Genomic DNA, 27,850 nt, shown 5'->3' on the forward strand with positions numbered 1-27,850 from the left:
ATAAATTGCAGATGAAGGTGTCAGTAGTGATAGTGATGTACCAGGTTTGTCTTTACTAATCAATATTTTTGTCATACATATTCTTAAATTAAGATTAAAATATGATTTAATTGTTTGAATTCTTAAAATAATGTTATCTCAATACAAGTGCAGCATCTAATAATATGGGTGAAGATGAAGATGAGTATGAAGGTATGTCTTGAATCAAAAAATAAAAATGTATTCACAAACAAATACTATTTATATAAAGTGGATTTCTACGATTTTAATATTTTACTTTATAGAGGTTAATGAAGGATATGCAAGTATTGATAACAAAGGTATGTATATTTAATATTATCCTTTATAAGCAAAAAATAATGTGAACAAAACTTAATAGTTCAAACAATTTTATATTTATCTATATTTTTAACAGATTACTGGGATATAAGAGATCCAACTTATGAATGTGAGCATTGTGGTGCTTACTTTTGATATGAAGAAAGGATCAACAAGAAAATAAAATCTAAAAGATCGAAATTCTCTTTGTGTTGTCTTCATGGTAAGATAAAATTAGCAAAATCAAAAGTGTGTCCTCTAATTTTAAGACAGTTATTATTTGGATCAGGTAACAATTTTTTTTTCAATTTTAAATAATACTAACAAATATAAGAATCATATCAATTTATGAAATTTTAATTATGCAGGTCCAAAAAGTAAAATGTTCAAAGATAATATTAGAACTTATAATTCAATGTTCTCATTTACGTCAATGAGAGGAAAAGTTGATAATTCTATTAAACGAAAAAGGGGACCAAAAACATTCAAACTTTCTGGACAAAACTATCATCAAATTGGTAGTTTATTTCCCCCCAAGTATCCACTCTAAAATTTGCACAATTATATATCTATGATACAGAAAATGAAGTACAGAATAGAATTCAAGCTTTGAGGTTAGTATTGAATAATTCCTTTTTTATAAAATTTATGAATACTCTAATAAAATAACTAACATGAAATAATTTTATACCATCTGTTCTTATTCAGTCGGGGTGAAAGCATAAATCATTTTCATGCTGAAATTGTTCATGATTTGAAGCAAATGCTTGATGAGCAAAATACTTTGACAAAATCATTCAGAATGGTAAGAGATAGATTTCAAGAAGATACTCACTCTAATGTTAGACTTAGACTGATTGGAAAGCGAAACTATGCTGGCAGAAGATACAATTTACTATCTATTTTAGAGGTTGCAGCTTTAGTGGTTGGAGATTTTGAAGTATCAAGATATGATAGAGACATTGTTCTTAAAACCCAAACTAGACAACTTCAAAGAATTAGGGAGTTGAATGTTGCATATTTATCTCTACAATATCCATTACTTTTTTCATACAGTGAAGATGAATATAGGGAGGACATCTTTTGAATGGAAAAGATGAATAAAGCCGGGGAAGAAAATTTGTTAGCATGCGTGAATTTTTTTCATACAAAATTCAAGAGAGGAATGATGAAGTACCAACAATTATAAATGCAAAGAGATTGTTCCAACAATTCTTGGTAGATACATTTACAATGATTGAATCATCCAGGTTGAAGTATATTAGAACTCATCAAAAACAATTGTGTGTTGCAATGTATAAAGGATTAGAAGATGCTGTTTTACATGGAGAGATAAATCCTTCTTCTCATGGTAAAAAGGTAATTTTATCATCAAACTTCACAGGAGGTGCAAGATACATGATTCAAAATTATCAAGATGCTATGGCAATTTGCAAATGGGCTGGATATCCAGATCTTTTCATTACATTTACTTGCAATCCAAAATGGCCTGAGATAATCAGATTCTTAAAGATTAGAGGCTTACAACCAGAAAATCGTCCGAACATTTTATCTAGGGTGTTCAAAATGAAGTTAGATCATTTAATAAAGGATTTGAAAGAGAAGCAAATATTTGGAGCAGTTAAATCAGGTATAGAATACCTTTTTCATGATAATCACTTTTACAATAATAAATTTTAATCACAAAACATGTATTACTCAGTACATAAACTATTAATCTTTATTTACAAGTTCTTCTTACTAAGAATTTTCATTATTTTTTTCATTTATTATCTTACATTTCTAATTCTAACTATATGTATTGTTGTATTAGTTAGTTAAAATTATATATAATGTATTATTTTTTATGTAGTGATATATACTGTAGAATTCTAAAAAAGAGGGTTATCTCATGCGCACATATTGTTGTTTCTTCATAATAAATGCCCAAATGTGAGAGACATTGATAAAATAATTTCTACTGAAATTTTGGATGAAAATATTGATCCTGATTACTACAAGGCTGTGGAAAAATTCATGATGCATGGCCCGTGCAGTTTTGCTAGAAAAACATCTCCATGCATGCATAATGGTCGATGTTCAAAACATTTTTCAAAGAAGTTTGTAGTAAACACTACAGTTGATGAAGATGGATATCCAATTTATAGAAGAAGGGAGAATGGAAGAACTATTGAGAGAGAGGATATTTATTTGGATAACAGGTATGTGGTGCCACACAATAGATATTTGCTACTGAAATATGGTGCACATATTAATGTTGAATGGTGCAATCAAGCCAAATCGATAAAGTACTTATTTAAGTACATAAATAAGAAAAATGATCGTGTAACAACGGCTTTTTCACAAAGTGTGCATGAGAAAGATTCAACAAATGTTGATGAAATCAACAGGTATTATGATTGTCGCCATATTTCTTCCTGTGAAGCAGCTTGGATAATTTTTGGATTCCCAATTCACCTAATGAACAACCAGTTATTTTCTCTAATAATGATCCAATTGATTATGTTGTCAGTAAACTAAGTGTAAGGGAATCACAATTTTTAAGTTGGTTTGAGGAAAATAAGTCAAATGCAGAAGCCAGAGAATTAACTTATGCAGAATTTTCTCTAAAATTTGTTTGGAATAAAATTACTAAAGAATGAAAAAAAAGAGATAATTCTGCTTTTTCTATTGGTAGAATATTTTTTGTTCCGCCTGAAAGTGGAGAGCTATATTATCTTAGGATGTTGTTGAATATCATTAAAGGTCCAAAGTGCTACGAGGATCTATGCACAATCAAAAATCACGTTCATCTAACTTTCAGAGATGCGTGTTATGCATTGGATTTATTAGATGATGACAAAGAATATGTGGATGCCATAATTGAGGCAAGTAACTGGGGAATGCCATCTTATTTAAGACAGTTATTTGTTATACTATTATTATCAAATTCAATGTCTAGTCTAGAATTTGTTTGAGAAAAAACATGGACTTTACTATCAGATGACATCCACCATGAAGTAAGAAGAAATATGAAAAATCCAGGTACCCATCAAACATTTCTATATATTTTAATAGTATATTTATTTTATACAGTAAAAAATTTTAATCATTTTAATTTATAAGGCAAAATCATTTATGACAGAATATTAAGATTTTCTAACTATCATAAGACTTAACTAATAACACATACCTTAAACATAACAATATCAATAATCTATTCATATGTTACATGTATGTTTATGTTATAATAATTAGCTTTTGTATTTATAGGTTACTATGTATTAAAGAAAAATAATTTTTGAATAATTGTTCATTTTACAGGAGCTGAGCTTACATATGATGAAATGAAAAATTGGTGTTTGCAAAAATTGAAAAATTTGTTAAAAGATTGTGAAAGAATCTTTCAAGATTTTCCAACAATGCCAACACCAATTTATAATGTGGAATAAGTAGACATAACCAATAAACTCATCCTAGATGAATTGCGTTATGATAAAGGCTCTTTGACCAAGGAACATTCAGAATTGTTGGCTAAATTAAAAGTGGAGCAAAAGACTATTTATGACAGAATTTTAACAGCCGTGGAACAAAACAATGGAGGATTCTTTTTTTTTTTTGTATGGTCATGGAAGAACCGAAAAGACTTTTATTTGGAAAACTTTGTCTTCGATAATAAGATCTAAAGGACAAATTGTTTTAACAGTTGCATCAAGTGGCATTGTATCACTTTTACTACCTGGAGGTCGAACAACTCATTCAAGATTTGTGATTCCACCAAATGCTACTGAAGAGTCAACATGTAATATAAAATAGGACAGTCATCTTGCAAGTTTAATTGTGAAGACAAAGTTACTTATTTAGGATGAAACACCTATGATTCATAGATATTGTTTTGAAGCCCTTGACAAGACACTAAGAGATATTCTTAGATTTGAAGATACATCTAATTTGGACAAACCATTTGGAGGAAAAATAATTGTTCTTGGTGGGGACTTTAGACAAATTCTACCGGTCATTCTAAAAGGTAACAGACAAGATATAGTTAATGCTACGCTTAATTCTTCTTATTTGTGGGCTAACTATCAATTACTAAAGTTAACACAAAATAAGAGGCTACAAGGTAATCATGTGAGTCCACAGTTTAATGATCTAAGCGAATTTGCTGATTGGATTTTAGAGATTGGGGATGATAGAATTGAAAATTCAATTGATGGAATAGAAAAAGTTCAAATACCTGATGATCTTCTTATTCATAATTCAGACAACCCAATTTCTGTCATTGTAGAAAACACATATCCTGATTATTTATGTCACTGTAGTGATATGACATACCTACAAAATAGAGGAATTCTTGCTCCTACTTTTGAAATGGTAGAATCAATCAATGAACACATGATTTCACTTAATCATAATGAAGGAACTACCGTTTTTAGTTCTGCTAAAATCTGTATGTCAGAAGACACAAATACAGGTTTATATCAGGTACATACACCTGAGTTTCTAAGCACTATAAAGTGTTCTGGAATACCAAATCATACTATCACTTTGAAAGTTGGTATACCAGTGATGTTATTGAGAAATATTGATCAATCTTCAGGACTGCGTAATGAAATAAGATTAATTATCACTCGAGTAGAAAATTGAGTTATTGAAGCAAAAGTTCTATCAGGAAATTTGACTGGACAAAAAGTGTTCATACCAAGAATGACATTGAGTCCATCTGATGTAAGAATACCTTTTAAGTTTCAACGAAGACAATTTCCAATAGTTGTTTCTTTTGCCATGACTATCAATAAGAGTCAAGGACAATCTTTATCTCATCTAGGGCTATATTTGAAGAAACCTGTGTTTACACATGGCTAGCTCTATGTTGCACTTTCACGGGTAACAAAAAGGCAGGGATTAAAGATTTTGACATATGATGATGAAGGAAAAATTTCAAATGAAGCAACTAATGTAGTGTTTAAAGAAGTTTATCGTAATTTGAGTGTAGATTGAAGATAATCTGATTCAAAGTGCAAAATAGGATCAACAATATCATCAATTTGTTGATGGTTAGACTTGAATTTTTTCTGCTGTCAAATAGATAATAAAAGTTCTTTGTTGTTGCAGCAAGTATAATAGCAGAAAGGTAGATATTATGTAAGCTATTTATGACTGTTTACCCTTTTTGCTTATTCTCTTTGTACGTTTTATTCAAGTATTTAGCAAAGATTCTAAGGATATCACACTCATAATTGAAGGTAAATGTAATGCAATACGAAACTATAATGATAACCTCCAAACAAGTTTGCTTTTAGTGAAGCATTTCACAGGATGTTAATTCAATGTTGAAAATTAAGACCTACCTTGATTTTCTCAGTTGATGCCTGTTCCTTCAAGATATCTGTCTTTACACAAACAACTACTACTAATGAGGAATTAAACCTATCACATGTGATGATGCAACAATAAGTAATGGACATTGTTTAATGATTCCATAAAAAAATTGTATTATCTGTTCACCATAGACATAGCATTGTGCAATAACTCTGCATTAAGCATAAAATTCTCAATTTTCTGAGGAGCAATGTATTCACCCTGCGCCAACTTTAATAATACCAAACGTTTCACCACATGCTGCTTGTGCGCCTATAGAGAATATGATCATCCAAACAATCACCATCGGGAAGTGTGTTAGCCCTTCCAAGAAGTAAGCAAAAAACTCCACCAACTGTTTGTAATATCCATAGGCTCCATAATCTGCCTCTCATCCCAAAATGTTTGGCTGCAAAATCTGATATCCATCCTCCAAATGGTTGCGTTAATAGGTTTACCTTACCAAACATTGCAGCGAAGATTCCAGCCGTGTGAAGCTTCAAATCAAATCTGTCAAAGAAGTACTCAGCAATCACATTATCTGTAGTCAATTCAACTCCCATGGATAATCCGTAGAGCAAGACAAAGATCCATGTCCTGTAATTTGTTGCAGCATACCACAATATCTACGAAAAGACAAATGAAATATTATATCGTCAGCTAAATGAAACTGTTAGAGATATACAGTTAATATGTCCTTGACCCATTCTCAGATATGATGATCTTAACATATTTCTGTGAACGTTAAATAGTACTCACCTTGGATTACTTATCTTTAGTAACATCACCTTTCTTCTGTAAAGAAGCAAGGTTACCATCAAGCAAGTCTTGATCAAGAGTTAAAACCAAAATTCCCATAATAAAATGAAGCCAACCAGGAATAAATAACGCGTTTCTCCGAGCAGTAAATGGAATTTCCCCAACTTTATAAATTCTATCATAGATCAAAGGCATAAGGAGTTGTGTAGCACCACCACCCATATTCCCCCATCCAGCAGTCGTCCAATTAACAAGCCCAATTATCTAGCTATTAAACATCGTACTCATTCAATACTGACATGACACAAACGTTACAAGTGAGAACCCAACTTTAATACATTATTCTTCTTCCTGTCCTCAATAAGCATTTATAATATTCAACCCTGGAAGAAGAGCAAAGTTGATAAAGTTATATATTCTTAATTCAAAAATGGGAAAATTAAAGTTAAGAACAATGTAACTATATCATTATATAATTTAATATATAACGGTGGGGAAGGAACAAGTTATTTTGTATCTCAATCTAAAAATATCTAATGATGTCTCTCCTAATCATGTCAAATAGATTCTACCTTTCAATAATCTTCAAATTGCCTCCAGGTGACCATACTCCAATAACACCAGTAATCATCCAATAGTAATCATAAATTACCTCCTTCCTGTTAACTACTAGGTCAATAAACACATATCAATGAGAAAAAAAATATATCAGTAAGCAAAAGATTTGTACATCTACACTTAATCTTTGTAACAGCCTTCAAAAACAATAGGAAATCTACCACAAATCTCTCCACGAGGATGAGGCTCATCTTTTGAAGTATAACTCAATTCAAGAACATCTACAAGCTTTATCTCTGAAAATAGCCGTGTCATAGACAAGTTAAACTCAATTACATTTTTCTTTAGCAATCATTAAGTTTACTGCAGGGCAGCAAATGCAATCAAGGAGCAGGAATCAACAAAACGAAAAATTGAAATAAACCATGAGACTTAATAGTATGTCCACATCCATGCACAATTCCATTTGAATTGCACTATATCATATAAACCAAAATATTAATATGTGTTATTGCAAAATCAGAACGACTAAGCACTTCGCTTAGAATCACACAACATAATCATCAGAAATGGGAATACAGTGGCAACAAAATCTAAGAAAACAACAACATATATAGTACAGTCCCACAAAATAGAGTCTCAAAAAGGTACAGTGTACACAATCGTTACTAGTATTTCAGATGTTAAGAATTTTTTCCGATATACCCTCAGCTAAAGGAAAACATCCCTAAGCAGTTTCGAGAAAAGTTATGGGAGTGAAAAAGAAAGCAGATAATTATGCAAAGGATCAGATAGTAACAGAAAAGAAACTATAACAAAATAGTACGATAATTTAGGTAAAAGAAATCGAAGGACAAGAAACTACAATGTTACATGAACAAGGCTCAAATAAATCTCAAGATTCACTAAAAAAACTCGAGTATCACAGCACAATAAATGATACTGTGAATTGCAAATCAAAACCATGTTCATTAGAATTAGTATATAATTGATATATAAATAACATATATAAATATTACTGTTTCGTATGTGAATAACAACACAATACTAGAAAGTTTTGCAGATCAATTATACTATTTTCAGTAGAATCATAACTACATGAAAAAATAAATCAACATAGATGATTACCAAGCTAATCAAAACACCAACAGTCACAACAATAACAAGAAAGCAAAACCCAATTAACAACACATTAGACCATTATAGATATAAATTACATAATATCTACCATAGATTCTTCAATACAAAATAGAAAAGTACAACACATGCCTGAAAAATCTTTAAACACACCAAATTTTGATAACTTAACCATTTCGTTCCAACTTATAATGATCATTTTCAGTTGCATCAAACTCAGATCTTATTTGCATGTTCAAATCAGGAATGAATAAAAATAACAAAGGAAGAAAAGGACTTATTAGATATTGCTAAGACCACAATAACAGGTTAGATTCATTCTATATTTTAATCAAAAAATTTTGTTCCATTCTATATTTTATCAGCTTAGATGCATCAGATCTCCAATTTCACTTGCATGTACTAATTAAAGAGGAAAAGAATATCTTGCAATGATAAGAGACCATACCAAACATTATAAAGACCGCGAAATCTGACATAAAAGAAGATTATTTTCCAACAACTACTATAAATTCAACAACATAAATCATATATTTCAATTGCATGCTGAAATTAAAATTGAAAAAAATCACAAAAATAGCAGAATTTGCCAGACTTTACAGAGACCATAAATCAGTTACTAACAAATGACTGGAGTTTATTTTTCGACATCTACAACTAATTCAACAACTAATAAACCATAGATTTCACTTAAATGTTCAAATCTAGAAAGATCAACTTAACAGGAGAACTTATCAGACATTACAAAGTCTGCAATCAGATACCAAACGACATAAATGGTGATTATTTTTACAGATTTATAGAAACTTAACAATAAAAAGCTTGCATTATTTCAAAGAACCAAAATAAACAATTCGGAATACTTCGATATAACTAAGAAGAAAGAAAATTCTTAGACCTTTCAGCTACCATTTTTTGTTCCAAATGAGTAAATAATAACATATTTGCTAAAAATTATCTTACAATATGGAGTTTCCAAATTGTGATGAAAGTGAAAAGGAAACTTTTTGGACAAAAAGAAACGCTGACAAGGTACTTTCCCAAATCTAGAAAAATCTATATGAATATAATCTTATTTTAATATATTTTATCCTTTGGACTGGATTTTTTTATAAATTTTATAATTGTGTATGGCCTGACCTTTATATTTTACTTTTATCAATTTAACTCATTTATAACATTTCTTAAAGAAGAAAAAACATTTAATATATTATTTCTTTTAACAAAATAATAATATGCAGGCACTCACGTATAAATCTTTATTATTTAATATAATTTTTTAGATTTATCATTCTTTAATCTTTTTATAGATTTTTTTTCTCATTTTCTTAATCATAAAACTATAAAAATATATATTATTACATTCAATAAGAAAATATTAAAATTTATAAATAACTAATGTAAGAATAATTTAATATTAATTAAAAATAAATAATTGTCAATGAACATAGAAATATTAAATATTTATTTCATACGTTAAATATATGAATATTTATGTCATTATTATAAATAATTTTATTCATTTATGCCACTCCTTTTAAAAAATTCTTCATTTTTTACCATTCTATTTAATGGTATTTTTAATGTCCTAAATGCCTACAAAAAATTGAATAAGAATTTAATGACTATTTAAATGTCAAATAATTTCAAATCCACATTTTAATTACATCCATTCTCCCATTTTTCTAAATCAAATAACAATTTCTTAATCAAATACAAATAATTTAATCTATTATACTAAAAATAAATGAACAATTACTTTTAAAAATAGAATGTCATTGAAATCTATAATTATTTAAAATGCTACACTATTTTCCCACGCATCGCTCGGGTAATATACTAGTTTAGCACTTACAAGAAAACTAGATAGGACCCTTCAAAAATATCCTAGACACGAGAATATACAACCAATAAATTGTATTCGAGAATCTGAAAACATCAAATCATTAAAGCAACAGAAGACATAATCAGTGGTCTCAAAAGTCAGTACAGGATCCATAAATTAAGAAGAAGAATAACATTTATGCAAACCTAATTAAAATAGATCGAAATCAATGCAGATAACGAGAGAACGCACCTGAAGCATTAGAGCGAAGGAATGCACCAAGTAGAAGCAGTTCTGTGAAATAGTTGAAAAGGGGAAACCTAGAAGCGTATTAAAATTTGAATTAGGAAAATATTTGAGAAATTATTTTTAATAATGAAGGGAGAACTTCCCGCTTTTGCTTTTCCAGCAAAAACTAATAAAAATTTTAGGCAACAAATTAATAAAAAGACTAAAATATGCAATTTGTTATAAATATATTTACATTATAGTGAATGTCTATCACGATCTATCAAGATCTACTTTGATATCTATTAGGATTTGAAGCATCCATCTTTTACTCAAACTAGGAGTAAATTTTTTCTGTAAATAGAGGGGTTTTGTTCATTGTATTAACAATCTTATGATCTCTCATCCCTCAAAAAGTAATAAGAATTACTCTCTCTTCTTCTTGTTCTTTATTATTTTATAACACGTTATCAGCACGAGACTCTGCCAAATAAGGTGAGATTATAAATCTAAAGGTCAAGGTTAGTAATTTCTTATGTTATTTGTATTTTTCTATTAATGATATAATTATTGTTGGATTTGAAGAAAAATAATTGGTTTGGAACCATTTATGTTTTAAATTCATTCCTCAAGAACAATATTATCAAAAGGGGTGATAATATTAAGGCTCAAGTCCCACCGATTTATGCCTAAGACGCCTTTATATGGATAAAATATTGAGTTTGAATCTCAATACACCATATTAATGATATTGTGATAGCTAAGGCAAAATAATGGGTATTGGTGAAAAGTCATGAAATTTGACCCATTGAATATGCTCCATTCCATGAAGTGAATGTGGTAGCAATACATGATAAGTCTGAAATATGACAACTTACTTCATTCTTGAGGTGTATGTGGTAGCAGTGCATAATATGTCTGAAAGAATAGAAGTGATTGAATGCACGAATATAATAATGATCATCAAAAGTGATGATATTTTCACACACTTATATGATTATAAAATATGCTAGAGAAAAATTCTCTACATCATATGTATGCCTCGATTTGCTTCTGAAGTAGCAAAATCTTAAAAGAGGTTATAATCTATCATAATTTGATAGGCTTAAGGCACGATTATATTCCATTCCTGGGGAATGAGAAAATTATTAATGCAAACGTGCACCTGATTGTGGTTGTACCACAACTCACCTCCGAAAGAGGTTGAATAATTTTGAAATCTACTTCTGAAGTAGTAAATCTGAAATTTATTCATGCAATAGTAAATCTGAAATTTACTAAAGAAAAAGTACATGTCATGATAAATTTGGAGTTTACTATAATAAAAGTTCATAAATTGATATAAACGATTGTGACATCTCGAAAATGTGCATGTATTGAAGAACTAGAAGATTCTTCAATAATTGTTTATGTCATTTGTTCTCATGACAAGTTGGTTGGACCAATTAATATTGGGATTGGATCCTTTCAAATCTGAAAATTATAAATGGTGAATAAGGGTCCGTTCACCTATCATATGATATGTTGAAAAGATGCATCAATAAGATGATCACATGTACATTCATGGTCAACCTACGTTTAACATTCATAAAGTTACTTGTTCAATATAAATTGAGCATAATTTTCAGATTTTTTAATCAAGATAATTCATCTTGATGATGATGGTTTAGCATTGAGCGTCTTCGATAAATATCTAAACCATTGTTAATGAGAACAAAACTTAATGTATTGGTCTGAAATATGATATATTGCAATAGCATTTGTATGCATTGGACCAATAAATTATGATTATTTCTTCCCCCTCAATTGGTTCAAGGTCGAAAACCAATTATTCCATCTAATAATTTTGATGTGCTGTATACGATTAATGAATATACCATAATGCACAACGATGGATTCCTCAAAGAAGTAGAGGATGTATGTTAGTTTTCCTAACATAAGGGGGAGATTATAAGCGCTATGAAATATGTTAGGAATTATCACCATATCCTCATCCAAAAGATAATTCAAGCCAAATGCTGAAAGTATCTCATATTAAGCGCAAGTGCTCTTATTTTGTATTCCTAAAGGACAAAGTCTATGCATGCGTGAAGCGTGGTAGACTGATCGATTCCAAATGAAATAGTCCTTGAAAAATAAGGAGCAAATAATCATAATAAGAAGACAATGAGCTCTTGAAGAGCCTACGACATAACACTTCATGAAACCTTATGAGAGGTTCATGTACCTGAAAATAATGAAGTGATGAGATCTCAAATGTTATGTCGCATTGTGAACCGATACAAAATGATATATCATCAATATATTTGACACAATATTGGCGCAATATTGTGAAAGATTATGAGGATCTGAATTCTACGTTTATTTAAGCATGTTGGCGTAGAAACATTTATCAAGTGACATAAAAGAATGCATTTTGGTAAGTGTAAAACTTATTTGATTTGCAGTTCAGACACTTGAAGATGTCACTCATGAAATGTTGAATATTGTCACTTGACAAAACTTATGTGAAAACTTTTAAGGATTCAAACTGCTTGAAGCATATAAAAGTTTCTGGGAAACTTAGTTATAATCCTTATATTGTATAAGCTTATTGCTTGAATATCATTGGAGCTCTTGGAGAGTTTTCAAAGCAATAGATTATTTGCTGAAATTCGAAATATATCGAATTGGATTGGTTATGAAGTACCATATCTTAGTGCAATTGATGCACTCATATACCTTGCAAATACTACAAGGCCTATAGCATTTTTAGTCAATTTGTTAGACATCAAAATAGGATAAAACACATGAGCTTGTTTTATTCTAAAGATTGCAGTCCTGATCGTATTGGTCATACTGATGTTGGGTACTTATTTGACCCGCATAAAGCTCGCTCTCAAATAGGTTATGTGTTCATATGTGGTGGTACTGTCATATCTTGGAGATATACAAAGCAGTCTATCGTATCCACTTCATCGAATCATGCTGAGATAATAGCTATTCATGAAGCAAGCCGATAATGTGTATGGTTAAGGTCCATGATACATCTCATTCGAGAAAAATGTGGTGTGAAATATGACAATTTATCCACAATTTTATACAGAGATAATTCAGCATACATAGCATATCTTAAGGGAGGATTCATAAATGGAGATAGAACAAAGCACATTTTGTCAAAGCTTTTCTACATACATGAGCTACAAAAGAATTATGATATTAACGTGCAACAGATTCGTTCAACTGATAATGTGACTGATTTTTTCACCAAATCTTCTCCAATTGCAACTTTTAAGAAGATGTTGCACAAGATCGAGATGCAAAGGTCAAGGATGTTCTCATTAGGGGGAGTTAATACGCGTTGTACTCTTTTTTCCTTACGAGGTTTTGTCCCACTGAGTTTCCCTTGTAAGGTTTTAACGAGGCACATTATCTACCAATTAGACATTCAAGGGGGAGTGTTATAAATGTATTTACATTATAGTGAATGTCTATCAAGATCTACTTTGATATCTATTAGGATTTGAAGCATCCGTCTTTTACTTAGACTAGGAGTAAATTTCCCCTATAAATAGAGGGGTTTTGTTCATTGTATTAACAATCTTATGATCTCTCATCCCTCAAGAAGTAATAAGAATTACTCTTTCCATTCTTGTTCTTTCTTGTTTTATAACATAGTTGAATTATTGAAAGTGGCTTATTTAGTTCCTCTATATCATTATAGTTGCAAAAAGTATTTATTTGTGATAAAACATTTTTGTCATGTGACAGACTCTTATTAGAGGTCAACTCCATCAAATCCAAAACAATCAATATTAATTAAAATTTAAGATTAAATGTTGAATCCTTTACAATATAACTTGACTTACACCCTATCTAACTAATGAGTTCGATTCTTATTTTAAAAAGTCCAATTTTTATACTAACAATATGGATCAGATTTTATTTTAATGAATTTAATTTTTAATTTTAATTTTAAATAACATTGATTGATTTAGATTTGATGACGTTGATTTCTAATTAGAGGTCATATGATAAAATGATTTTGCAAAATCATCGTTAAAAATAATGACACGAATAAACATTTTCTATAACATGTGTTGCATAGATGAGACAAACTTTTATTAACAATGATGTAGATGAGTCATTTATAATAGTTCGATGACATATTTGAATTATTTTCCAATTAATTACCTTGTTCAGAAATTAAGTATTTCTCCAACAATAAAATACATTTAGCAATAGTAAAATTGATAAAATTTCTAAATAGATAAGGGCAACAAAAATTTATATGTCAAAATTATATATTTTAACACAAACACCTATTATGATGAAATAAAGAATATTCATGTTCTTAATTTGTTATTATATATGGTCATACTTGTGTATACACTAGATATTGACAGCTCGTGCTAACATGGACTCAATATATATAATTTTTTTATCTCAATTTATGTGACACAAATAAAATTTAAATGACCAATTATTAAAATAATTTAAATTTTTTATTATTGTGATTTATAATATTTTTTCTTCTCTTCCAATTTAAGTGTTGCTGATAAAATTTCAAAAATCAGCCAAATATTTTATATCTTTTAAATTTTTTAAGTTGTTAATTATGTGATTTACAATATTATTTACATAATTTCAATAATATATGAATATTCTCTCTGTCTCAATTTATTGACACAAATAAAATTTTAACAGTCAATCAATACACACACACACACACTTATATTAAATTCTTAATCATTGTAATTTATAGTATTTTTATCTCATTTTCAAATAATATATGTTAATTTATGTTTTCCTCTGTCTCATCCCAATTTATGTGCACTAATATAATTTGATAGTCAATCAAATTTTTTATGTTGACATATCATTTTGTGTCCATTTTACCCTTTTTATGAAATATTATTAATTTTTTAATGTTTCGATTACTATAATAATTAATTATGGGTGATATAGTAAAATCACGACGAAAGAAGCGATGCATACATGTCTTAAATGACTTGTAATAATTAATTAAAATCGATATAGCAAAATTACTATAAAAATACTTGTCAAAAAAATATGTGGACCTCATATAGTAAAATTACGGTTGAAGCAGCTGAAGCAAACATGTCAGAAATGTCTATTTTACTTGTTTGTGTTAAATATTTTTAATTTTTTAATACGTAAATGACATATAATAATTAACTAAGGGTGATACAGTAAAATTACGATTGAAGCAGTTGAAACAGGCATGTCGACCTGTTGCCTGCTTCAGCTAGTGAACTCCCTCTATCAAAATTACTCTAAAAAAATACCTGTGAAAAAATTTAAGAGGGTCTCATATAAGACGTCAATTAATTTAAAACATCGAGTTAATTTTTATTTTATGTCTATTTTACCTTTTTTTATTAACTATTGTTAATTTTTAATACTTAAATGACTTAGAATAATTAATTAAGGGTGATACAGTATAATTGTGGTTGAAGCAGTTGAAATAGGCGTGTCATAAATGTTTATTTTATTTATTTTTAACTAAATTTTTATCAAATTTTTAATATGTAAATGAGTTATATTATTTAATTAGGGGTGTGATAATTAATTAGGAGTGATATAATAAAATTACGATTGAAGCAGTTGAATCAAACATTTCATAGATGTTTATTTTATTTTTATTAAATATTATTAATTTTCTGCTACATGAATGACTTATAACAATTAATTAGGAATGATGTAGTAAAATTACAGTTGAAGCAGCTGAAACAAACATATCGATCTCGTGCCTGCTCCGGCATCTTTAACTCCCTCTCATATACTAGTTGGCTACCCATGCTACGCACGGGCCCAATATTGAACTTAAAAATTCTATGTTATGTGTAATTTTTATTTAGTTAAAACCTTCAATTATTTAGTGGATAAATTCTTAGTTAGACATATATTATTATAAATTAATGAAATTTATATAAGAATATTTTAAGTTATTAATATGACACCCATGAAATTTCGAGAGTCAATCAAATATTTATACTTTTTAAATTTTTGAAGCTGTTAATTATTGTGATTAATGTATTTTTACATATATTTTAAAAATATATAATAAATTAATTATTTTTTAGATATTTTAAGTTGTTAACTATTGTAATTTACAATACTTTTTATGTAATTTTTAAATAATTTATTTTTTAAAATATATAGCAAATTAATTATTTTTTAGATATTTAAAGTTGTTAATTATTATAATTTATTAAACTTTTTTGACATCATAATTTACTATTTTAAGTTGTTACCTATATTATAATACTCTTCTTGCTCAAACTTTTGTGGCATTGATAGTCAAATATATTTTAAAATAATCTAAATTGTTAATTATTGTGATTTATAATAATTTTTTTCTATTCCAATTTAAGCGATACTGATAAAAATTTTGAGAGTCAACCAGATATCTTGATTGAAATAGCGAAGCAGACATGTCTTAAATGACTCATAATAACCATGTAGAAGTGATATACCGTTATTAATTCAAAACATCAAAATTTAATTTATCATTTTATGTTTATTTTATTTTTTATTAAATATTATTAATTTTTTAATATTTAGATGACTTATAATAATTAATTAGGGATGATATAGTAAAATTACAGTTGAAGTAACTGAAACAGACATATCATAAATATCTATTTTATTTTTTATTAAATATTATTATTTTTTCTAATATACAAATGACATATAATAATTAATTAAGGGTAATATAATAAAATCATAGAGAGGTCGGCAAGCAAACATGTCGACGATCTCCTCTCCGCTTCACCTGCCACACTGTGGCTTCTAATATTGGAGAATAAATAAATAAATAAATAAATAAATATATATATATATATATATATATTATACTCCATCATTTCACTTTTTACTTTTCCATTTTAGATCCGTGCGTCCTTAAAAATTAATGATTGATATGAGTATTATATTATAATGTCAATATTAATCAATATTTAGTATTAGATCTTAGAAAAGATTGAAAAATAAGTAATTAATGCGAAAAATGAAATATGAAAAAAATATTAATTATTATTTTTAATATGTTAAAAAACAAATAAAAATGTGAAAATGTATTTTTTAAATTGTAGACATGTAGACATAAATGGATAAAGTATTTGCCTATATAATTAATAACATTATTCTTATATGATATTTTCTTCTCTCTTTTTTTTTGGAAATTACGTCATTATGACGGTTCTACTTAAACATTTTAATTTATTGATTTACCTTTTACTTAAATGGTGCTAATTTCGATGATTGTCCATTGCATAAGTTTTTGGGGATAATTTATTCGTGTTCAAGATTTAACAAATTTTAAGACAAAAAATAATTTGTCACAAATTGGGTACATTATGAAATTCAAGGAAAGAGAATGTAATATAAAAGTATGAAAAGAAAGAAAAAATTAAAGGAATTATTGAGGGATTAAAAAATTGATATTATTGCTATTATTTTTTGGTAAATATATAATGAAGTTATTTATTAAATACTAAATTTTACATATTTAGTTTAGTGAGATACTTTCATTGCATTGAAAAAAAATCATAAAATTATTATATGTGCCGAGGGACTCCTTGGATAACTTATTTTTTATTTTTATTTTCTTTTTATTAATGCATTTTTGGTACCAACCAAAAAAATAATAAAATTATATTTAATTTTTTTTGGAATATTAATTTATTTGTTACTTTATTTACCGAGAGAGAGTCTCTCGCCATAATTAGTTTAATGTCAATTTTTTATTATCATTATAATTTAACGAGGGACGTCCCTCTCTATTTTTACAAAAAATTAAAAATTAAAATATTTGACTCGTGCAAGGGACTACGTTGCAAAGCCCCTTACAATAGTTACGTACAATTTGTCCCTCATTAACCTTGGTAGCTAATAGTCAAGTTTTTTAGTAGTGAACAGGGACGATTTCAACGATTAATTGGCTCAAGATGAGTAAATTGATATTTGGACAATTAACATAAGATAAAAAAATATTCCCTCCGTTTAAAAATGAATGACCTACACAACTTTAATTTAAGTCCACAAGATTCAAAAATCTTCTTGGTTTTAAACTTTGTGTGAGGTCAAACTAGGTCATTCTTTTTTAAACAAAGAAAGTAGAAAATAAAAGCAAAATAATACTCGGAGATAATCTCGTTCAATGCAGAAAAGCAAAACCAGAATCAAGGGCGAGGAACTATAGCTTGAAAAGTGAGAGTTAGGAAGAAACCAAAAATATTTATTTAAACCTCTTATATTACTGAGAAGCCGTTGCACATGTACATAAGCTTTAAATTTAGAATCCATAAATTTTAAATTCTTGATCCGCCTATGTATATCCAGATAATGATTATGGATTTGGAGTCTTTTTTCTTTGAAAAATATCTTCAACGGAAGTTATGGCTACATACCGAGAGTTAATTTGAGCGGTCTTTGAAACTGAATTAGATCAGATCAAACTGATCAATATTTTATAATTGAAAGTTTGATATCAAGAACATAATTATACAAAAAGTACTACAACCAGGTTATAACTTTTCTCATGTCAATTTGATTGAATAATACATTTAAAATATGGATCAGAATTCATATAGTTTGACTTCCAAGAAGCCAAACATAACAACTCATTATTGTCTAGCTATTCATGAGGTAAGAAATAATCAATTACGTCAAAAAATATGGTTAACACAATCAGAATCACACGAGGTTTTTTAAATTCACTGGTGTAAGTTCTTAACTGAGTGACGTGCCCAACATACTTGTGATGTTTCTGGACCTAGTAAATGGAGGTACGTGGAGTTTTGAAACTTCATACCATCTGCAGTCTACTTCTAATATGATATTTTATGAGAACATATGTGATATTTGGAGTTGCCATAACGTTTTTTGTTTTTTCATTTTATAAAGATTAATTGTCCTTCTAGTGGACCAGTACAGAGCTTGAAAATGGATTAGACTTGAACGTAATAAGTGAGTTTGGGCCGCAAGGCAATATGGATCAATTCTTTTGAGCCTCCCTATGTCAGCTTCCGTTATACCGGAATTAGTTATGCTGGGATAAGTTATGCTGGAATTAGTTGTATGGGATAAGTTATCCTCGTATTATTTTTTAGTAGTTGTTTGATTTGTGGTACTAAAAATAATATGTAATGCATCGTTTGTAAAAATACATTATTTGTTTACTAAAATACCCTTCACAATATTTATCTTAATTATCTTCCTTCATATTAAATCATACAAAAGAAATTAAAACGTTACTAATTTTTTTTTACTTTATTAGTTTCTTTTTCCTAAAAATATATGTTAAGAAATTTATGTTTATATTTCTTAAATGTGTATGAAGCTCTAATATTTCATGTTAAATTACTTCTTTTGTTCTAAATTTCATAAAATATTGATAATCTCATTTTTTGTCAAAAAAATTCATCATAAAAAAATGTGAAAAAAATTACTCTCATTTTTCATTATTTAGTATCATTAATATTTGGAGAGTCAAATTGTATTTTTTAAAAAAATAAATTTTCAAATATATTTAGCTAAATATAAAAATATTTTTTTATTTAATAATTAAGCATGTATTAAGTTAGAAAGGGAATGTCAACATACATTAATAACTTGTCCATGATAAATTTGTTAGAAAAAATAAAAATTTATGTTCCTGATAAATTTGTTAGGAAAAATGAAAATCTAAAGTACAATTAATAAATATTTCTACAAAATAGAAAGATAATAAATCTTTGCATCAATTTTGGACTTATTGTATAAATAGTTTTTATGGTGTCACTATTATTTTTTCATTACTCATCACTTTTGTAGCGTTAAATAAGCTCATATAATTGTTCAAATTTATCAAAATGAATGAGAATTTGTAGAGTAATTAAAACTTAAATTAGGGATAAAATGATTAAAAAAAAAATTGATGTGGGGACTACTAAAATCTCACATTCTCTCTTATATATAGTAGTAAAGTAAAGTAAAGTAATATATATATATATATCAGTAAAATCATTTGAAAAAAATGCTATTAGCTATAGTTTTGAAAAAAGTTTTAAAATAATAGCTAGCTAGATTCTCCATTACTCAAACATACAAAAATTATTTATTTGATTCATATGATTTTTCTCTTTATTTGTAAGTTTGAAATTTTTATTTTCTCCAAAATATATATAACGATGAATCCTGTAGTAGTTAGATTTTTTTTTTTTTTGAATTTTCAGATAAAAATATTTGAGTAAATTGGTAGAAAAAGTAAAATAAAAATGATGGAAAACTTGTGTAGAAACAACAAAATATTGTACACAAAATTTTGTGGTTTATTTTTTCATCTCATCTAAAAATTTGAACTTCATATGATAAGTTTCATATTCATTCGCATTAAAACCTAACTTATCTCGTTATATAAATACCTTATATTTTATATATATATATAAAAAAAAAAAGTAAAGTAATATATATAAAGTGATAATCAAAGAATTCATGAATTATTTTTTGTCATTTTATAGTTTATCTCAAGGATAAATTGTGACGGGATTGTTATCCCACCACGTGTGGGATAACCTATCCTGGTACTATTTATTAGTCCCGAAATAAGTTATCTCGGATATTGGCAACCAAACAATGCATCAAAAAATTTATCCCGGGACTATTATTTTATCCCGAAATTATATATTTTAGTATCTCACACCAAACAACCCTAATTTCTTATTGGAATAAATTGTTAAGTACTTCGTAGAAGTTAAGAAGAACGTTAAAAAAATAAAAAATAAAATAGAAAGAAACAACTCCTTTTCAAACAATAATTAAGTACTACAATTTAATTAAACAAATGAAACTGTATTTCCATATTAGAATCAAAATTAAGGAGATCATATGAGAACAAGAATGAAACAAACAACTATATATGTGGCATATCCTTTGTTTGCTACACAATAAAAGTAATCACTACCTGCAATCAAATTCAATTAAATTAAACAGGAATTAATTTGTAGAACCAAATAGATAATTTAATCGCCCTTACTACTACTCCATAAATGAACAGTAGTCTACTTAATTAATTTGCATAGCTGCACATTCCATAGACCCAAGCATCGCCTTTCTAGGGGAATTGTTTGACTTTTGTTTTTCTAGTGGAGTGGTCTTTGTTTACGGGCACGTACATGTGAAGTCAAATAGTTTACCAAAATTAGGTACTTCCTTGAACACAATGTGTTCCAAATTAGTTCTTTCTATTTAATAGTAAAACTGTAAAAGCAACAATCTGTTTTGTTAAATCTATGTGAATGGCAGCCCCAAGAGTTTCTGCAGTTTTAGGTTAGGCAATGGTTTGACGTTTTTGGACTCTCTCTCTCTCTACATCTATAATAACAGGTATCGAAGCACTAAAGTACCGAAGCTTAGTTATGCACCTCTTTGTGTTTAGGTATAAGCTTTGACTTGCAAAATATATTAATAACTCCGTCCACTTTCATTATACTCAAAATAAATATTTATTTTTATTTTTTCAATTAAAAATAATAATAAATAATTGATCAATTTATACATTTATTGTACCCTTATTATTAAGTACTATTCACTTTTCAATATTTAAATGACTTATTATAATTAGAGAGTGATATAATAAAATTATTAATATTTTATTTGTTATTTCGAGTGTCAAGTCATACATATACGGAGAAAGTAGTATTGTAGCATAATATTTAGGAGTTGACTCACTAGTGTATCCTTTATCTTGTTTGGACGTCTATAGATGTCAGAACACATAATTTGACACTAACAACTGTTTTGATAATTTATAGGCAGCCAAGAGAAGTACAAAATCACCCCCTTGAGAATTTGCCTGCTCCCCAAGACAAAAACACCTTGAAGGATTTTACTTAAACACACTTCAAAGGCATAGTTTTGTTGGTGGGATATAATGTTGGATCATTTTATGAAATTATTTTATTTTATATTTGATAGTTCATACTTAATATTTTATTTCACCAGAATACGTTATCTTATATAAAAGGTAAGATACTTTTAATCTATGAGATATTCTTGACTATTCTATCCCATTTTAACTACTACTCAACACATCTATTAAGAAGATACTAAAGTGTATAAGGTTTTAATACTGACGCAGTTATGATTTGTAGTGGGATGGTTGTGGTTTCTAAGTTCTTAATTAGAGGTTTTGAGTTCGAGTTTTGGGTGTGGAAAAAAATATGTTGCGAGCATTGCTCCCAAAATGGCCCCTGCAAAACACGATCTAGATATAGTCGGGCTCCAATGCAGATATCGAATACCGAATAAAAAATATATAAAAAAATAATATAGATTGTAATTTTTATAGTCGGGGTCTAATATAAATATACAACAGCGAATGAAAAATACATAAAAAAAATTACTATAATTGTAATTTTTCTTGTTTTAATGTAATGAAACAATATATTTTAAAATAATGATCAAAATTTATATAGTTTGAATAGAGAAATATAATTTTGTGGCTTTTTTCAAACTTTAGTTTTAGTCTTCTGTTCTTTTTACATGAGATTTTTTCTTAGGCCCCGAGAATTAGGCAGCTTGGGTGAAAAGCTCATTGGCGTATTATTAGGAACTTATCTTTACATAGGAAAATGAAAGGAAAAGAATGTAGCTTTTTTTTTTTTTAGCTCCTTCTACTTCAAATTCTCCACAGCAAGAGTATATGTATCAATTACTATAATATTTATTTATATATCATATTCAAATTAAAATCCTTCAAATAAAGTACTGGACACAATGGCATATCTAAGAAAACTAGATGCACAGAGCCCGTGCAAACACGGCCCAACGTAGATTATTTTTTTTTATTTTAATTTCTGTGATATTGTTAAATTTTAAGAGTTAATTAAAATTCTTGAATAATTTTTAAATATTTTAAGTTATTAGTTATTGTGATGTATAATACTTTATAATTTTGCACATAATATGTGTTACTTTTTTTATTTCAATTTATGCGACACCGATGAAATTTGGAGAGTCAATGAAATTTTTAATATAATTTTTAAATTGCCATGTTATTTTTAAATATTTTAAGTTTTTAATTATTGTAATTTATAATCCTTTAACATAATTTTTGGATAATATAATTTGTTGTTTCTATTTCAATTTATATGCATTAATAAAATTTAGAGAGTTAACTAAATTTTTTATATAAAGTTTCTACACATTTTCATTTTTTAATTATTGTAATTTATAGTACTTTCTATTATTTTTCAAATAATATATGTTACTCCCTCTGTCCGCAGGATGCGAAGGGGTAGGGCGACGGGGCCGGATGAGATACCGGTGGAGTTTTGGAAGTTCGTTGGAGAGGCTGGTGTAAGGTGGTTGACTGGATTGTTTAATGAAATTTTCAGGACGGCAAAGATGCCCGAGGCGTGGAGGTGGAGTACTATGATCCCTCTCTATAAGAATAAGGGGGAGATTCAGAGTTGCGACAACTATAGAGGGATTAAGTTATTGAGTCACTCGATGAAGATCTGGGGGAGAGTGGTCGAGGTGAGGCTGAGACGGATAGTGACTATTTCGGAGAACCAGTTCGGATTTATGCCCGGCCGCTCGACGACGGAGGCAATCCACCTGGTTCGGAGGTTGGTGGAGCAGTATAGGGAGAGGAAGAAGGATCTGCACATGGTGTTTATCGACCTGGAGAAGGCTTACGACAAAGTCCCTAGGGAGGTGCTTTGGAGATGCTTGGAGGTGAGTGGGGTACCGCTGGCATATATCAGAGTAATTAAGGATATGTATGATGGAGCGAAAACCCAGGTGAGGACGGCGGGAGGAGACTCGGAGCATTTCACTGTCCTGACAGGATTGCATCAGGGATCTACTCTTAGTCCCTTTTTGTTTGCGTTGGTGATGGATGTGTTGACGCGGCGTATTCAAGGGGAGGTGCCGTGGTGTATGCTTTTTGCAGACGATGTAGTTCTGATAGATGAGACCCGAGGGGGTGTGAATGACAAATTAGAGGTGTGGAGGCGAACTCTTGAGTCTAAAGGGTTCAGGGTGAGCAGAAGCAAGACAGAGTATGTGGAATGCAAGTTTAATGACGTGAGGCGGGAGAATGAGGTAGTAGTGAAGCTGGAAGCTCAGGAGGTATGTAAGAGGGACAAGTTCAAGTATCTTGGGTCCGTGATCCAGAGTAACGGTGAGACTGACGAGGATGTCTCGCACCGTATTGGGGCGGGATAGATGAAGTGGAAACTCGCGTCGGGGGTGCTGTGTGATAAGAAGGTGCCGCCTAAGCTTAAAGGCAAATTTACAGGGTGGTAGTTCGTCCGGCCTTGTTGTATGGAGCGGAGTGTTGGCCAGTTAAGAACTCCCACATCCAAAAAATGAAGGTGGCAGAAATGCGGATATTGCGCTGGATGTGTGGACTGACTAGAGGGGATAGAGTTCGGAATGAGACTATCCGGGAGAAGGTTGGTGTGACTTCAGTGGAGTGCAAGATGCGGGAAGCACGATTGAGATGGTTCGGACACGTGAAGAGGAAGGGCATGGATGCCCCGGTCCGTAGGTGTGAGAGGCTAGCATTGGATGGTTTTAGGCGGGGTAGGGGTAGGCCGAAGAAGTACTGGGGTGAGGTGGTTAGGCGGGACATGGAACAGTTACAGCTCACCGAGGACATGACCCTAGATAGGAAGGTCTGGAGGACGCGAATTACGGCAGAGGATTAGGGCCAGTTCGGGTCGCTAGTGTAGGGAATTACTTGGTGGGGGTTTTATTCTTATCATGATTTCGTGTTCCGTGTTTCATGTTGTATTACGGATCTGTGTGCTTTCCCCTGCTTTCCTCTGCTTTATATTACTTATGGGTGCCGTATTTATGTTATGTAATCTGCTTCTGTGATGCACTATGTGTTTGTGTGGTATCGCGTGCCTTGAGCCGGGGGTCTATCGGAAACAGCCTTTCTACTTCATCAGAGGTAGAGGTATGGACTGCGTACATCTTACCCCCCCAGACCCCACTAGGTGGGAATACACTGGGTTTGTTGTTGTTGTTGTTGTTCATATAAAACGCCAAGTTAATATAAAATATCAAGAGTTAATTTATCATTTTATGTCTATTTTATTTTTCTTATTAAATATTATTAATTCTGAATACTTAAATGACTTATAATAATTAATTAGGGTGATATAGTAAAATAACAGTTTAAGCAGCTAAAACAAACATGTCATAAATGTCTATTTTTATTTTTCTTACTATATATTATTAATTTTCTAATAAATAAATGACTTATAAAAATTAAATTGTGATGATATACTAAAATCACGGGTAGAAGCAGCTGGAACAAATATGTAATGTCATGAATGTTTATTTTCTTTTTTTATTTCATGTTACTTTATTAATTTTTAATATGTTAATGATTCATAATAATTAATTAGGGGTGATATAACAAAATCATGAGTTGAACCAGATGAAGTAGACATGTCATAAATAATTATTTATTTTTATATTAAATATTATTAATTTTTTAATGTGTAAATGATTTATAATAATTAATTAAGGGGATATAGTAAAATTACGGATTGAAGCAGCTGAAACAAAAATGTCATAAATTATTATTTATTTTTGTTATTAAATAATATTAATTTTTAATATAATGATTATTTTTTTATTAAATAATATTAATTTTTTAATATTTAAATAATTTATAATAATTAATTAGGGATGATATAGTAAAATCACAAAGTAACGCCGCAGCTGAAGCAGGAGCACAACCCAGAGCTGCTTGCTGATGACACTTATATTTTTATAATAGTAAAGTAATTTAGGTGTAATTATAAAATTTGATTTTATTTATTTGATTAGAAGGAAACTAAGAAAGTAACAAATTCTATTCGATCAGTATTACAATTATATGAGAACAAGAATGAAAACAATTTACAAGCATGGGTTGTGGTGTAGCGGATGGAGCTGCTCAATCCTTAATCAGAGGTCGAGAGTTCAATCCTGGGTATGGAAAAAACTTTGTTGGGAGTGATACCCTCGAACGGGGCCCTACCTGGCGCAAATCTAAATTAGTCGGACTCCAATGTGGGTACCGGACACCGAATGAACAACCGAAAAAAAAGATGAAACAAATTTTATAACTAATGTGTGACAGTCTTAATTTGCTATGCAATTAAAAGGAATCACTGCCTGCCACAAAAAATAATTAGAACAGTAGTTTCTAGAGAACCGAATAAATAATTTAACCGTAAATACTGCTATACTCTATGAACAGTACTCTTATTAATTTGCATAGCTGCACATTCCATAGACACAAGCACTGCCTTTCTGGCACTGATTATTGCAACCCCCACAATGCCTCTCGTGAAACATAGTATTAACACACTGCCCTCTACAACATGTCTCATTGTACCGGCATTTCTTCCCACAAAATCCACAATTTTGTCTGTCCGCAAACACATTTACACACTTCTTCTTGCAGCAAAATGGCCCTGGGCTACCTCTAGCACGACATATCCTTGGGTTCTTGTTACATGTCATTCGTTTTTGTATGATCCTTGACTTGTAATAATAAGGTGATTTATGTACTAGAAAACGACTAACCCCTCGAATAATGGATGATGAACTTTCATCATCAGTCTCATTCAAGGGGACTCCAAATGATTCTGACATAATATTGTCATCTTTTATCGGTGTTTCTTCTTCTAATTTATCGACTGATGAGGCTACTGAAAGTACAGTCATTATAATGGCTAACAAAATGAAAAGTTTCATGCAATACATGGATACTTGTAAAGGGGTGAAAATTAAAGAATGCAAATATTGAGGGAAATGTTAATTTGGATGGGAATTGGAGAAGGAATGGACGAGTATATATATAGGAAGTGAATTGCATAGAAATTATTTGAATCAATATTTTATGATAGTGGGGTGGTCTTTGTTCACCGCTAACCTAAGACGACATATGTGAAGTCAAATAGTTAAACCAAAATTAAGGCACGTGTTCTTAATTACTTTCTCTTTAGTCGTATTTTAATATTATTATAGTACTAAAAGCCTTTCGCATTTTAGTTGACAACATATGATTCTGCTCTTATTGGCCTATTTAATTAATTAAGAAAGATTTTGTTTTGTAATCTATGAGAATGGCAGTTCGAAGCCTTTCTGCAGTTTTATGTATTTAATTTAGGCAAGGTTTAACTTTGACGTGTTGACTTCAATATATACTCCATAACAGGTATAGAAGCACTAAAGCATATGAACCTTTTTTCTTTGTTAAGCTAATTCACCTTGACTTGCAACATACTCCCTCCGTTGCTCTACCCTCAACATTAATGTACTTTTTAGAAAATTAGTTTCTTAACTAATATGTGTGTTGTGATACAATACTCATATTAATCATTGTATCTTATGAGGTGTGTAAAATTCAAAATAAATTACTAAAAAAGAACAAAAGAAATAATATACCATCGTAACTTATTTAGGATCAAGTTAACCCACTAACGGTTTGCTTCCCAAGTTAAAAATACTTGGAAGTATTTAACTTAAATGCATTACCATTGTAAAGAAATTTTATTTTTACCCTTATTGTGGAATTTTCTCAAGATTGCAAATAGAGATTTTCCCCCCCCCATAATACGTACTTTTTCTTTATCGTTTTCCTTTATATCATTGCAAATTCATGTTAGAAAGTGGTGGTTGTGGGTT

At 29.5% G+C, this 27,850-nt stretch overlaps 2 protein-coding genes and 1 pseudogene across 7 annotated transcripts; 1 reads left to right on the plus strand and 2 right to left on the minus strand.

Moving 5' to 3' along the window:
* Positions 1-1,446: 1,446 nt before the first annotated feature.
* LOC124896286 lies at positions 1,447-5,298 on the plus strand (annotated as a pseudogene).
* Positions 5,299-5,377: 79 nt separating this feature from the next.
* Positions 5,378-9,159, minus strand: LOC107859612 (high affinity nitrate transporter 2.4-like). Of its 6 annotated transcripts, none has more exons than XR_007052411.1 (5): positions 9,076-9,159; positions 7,197-7,271; positions 6,990-7,076; positions 6,418-6,800; positions 5,651-6,168 (listed from the first exon to the last, which is right to left on the minus strand). XR_007052411.1 is itself a non-coding variant. In XM_047407072.1 (2 exons), exons 1-2 carry the CDS (start codon positions 7,046-7,048, stop codon positions 5,910-5,912), a joined length of 318 nt encoding a protein of 105 aa, XP_047263028.1. In that variant the 5' UTR covers positions 7,049-7,140; the 3' UTR covers positions 5,378-5,909. The 6 variants fall into 6 exon arrangements, 1 of the variants encoding a protein (XP_047263028.1); XR_007052410.1 differs by having other exon boundaries at positions 6,990-7,086; positions 9,076-9,158; XR_007052409.1 differs by having other exon boundaries at positions 5,654-6,168; positions 6,990-7,083; positions 9,076-9,154.
* A 17,266-nt stretch (positions 9,160-26,425) lies between these two features.
* Positions 26,426-26,887, minus strand: LOC107858237 (stigma-specific STIG1-like protein 1). The gene has a single exon (XM_016702924.1). The coding sequence runs from the start codon at positions 26,885-26,887 to the stop codon at positions 26,426-26,428; it is 462 nt and encodes a 153-aa protein (XP_016558410.1).
* Between the last annotated feature and the right edge of the window lie 963 nt (positions 26,888-27,850).

Source organism: Capsicum annuum, chromosome 2 (genome assembly GCF_002878395.1).
Source record: "Capsicum annuum cultivar UCD-10X-F1 chromosome 2, UCD10Xv1.1, whole genome shotgun sequence".
In the NCBI taxonomy this organism is placed as follows: Eukaryota; Viridiplantae; Streptophyta; class Magnoliopsida; order Solanales; family Solanaceae; genus Capsicum; species Capsicum annuum.

Coding starts and splice junctions, on each gene's coding strand:
- LOC107859612 (XM_047407072.1), bottom strand. CDS start 7,048: ATGATTACTGGTGTTATTGGAGTATGGTCACCTGGAGGCAATTTGAAG. Junction 6,169..6,989: donor AATTTGAAGATTATTGAAAG/GTAGAATCTATT, acceptor CTTCTTTGACAG/ATTTGATTTGAAGCTTCACA.
- LOC107858237 (XM_016702924.1), bottom strand. CDS start 26,887: ATGACTGTACTTTCAGTAGCCTCATCAGTCGATAAATTAGAAGAAGAA.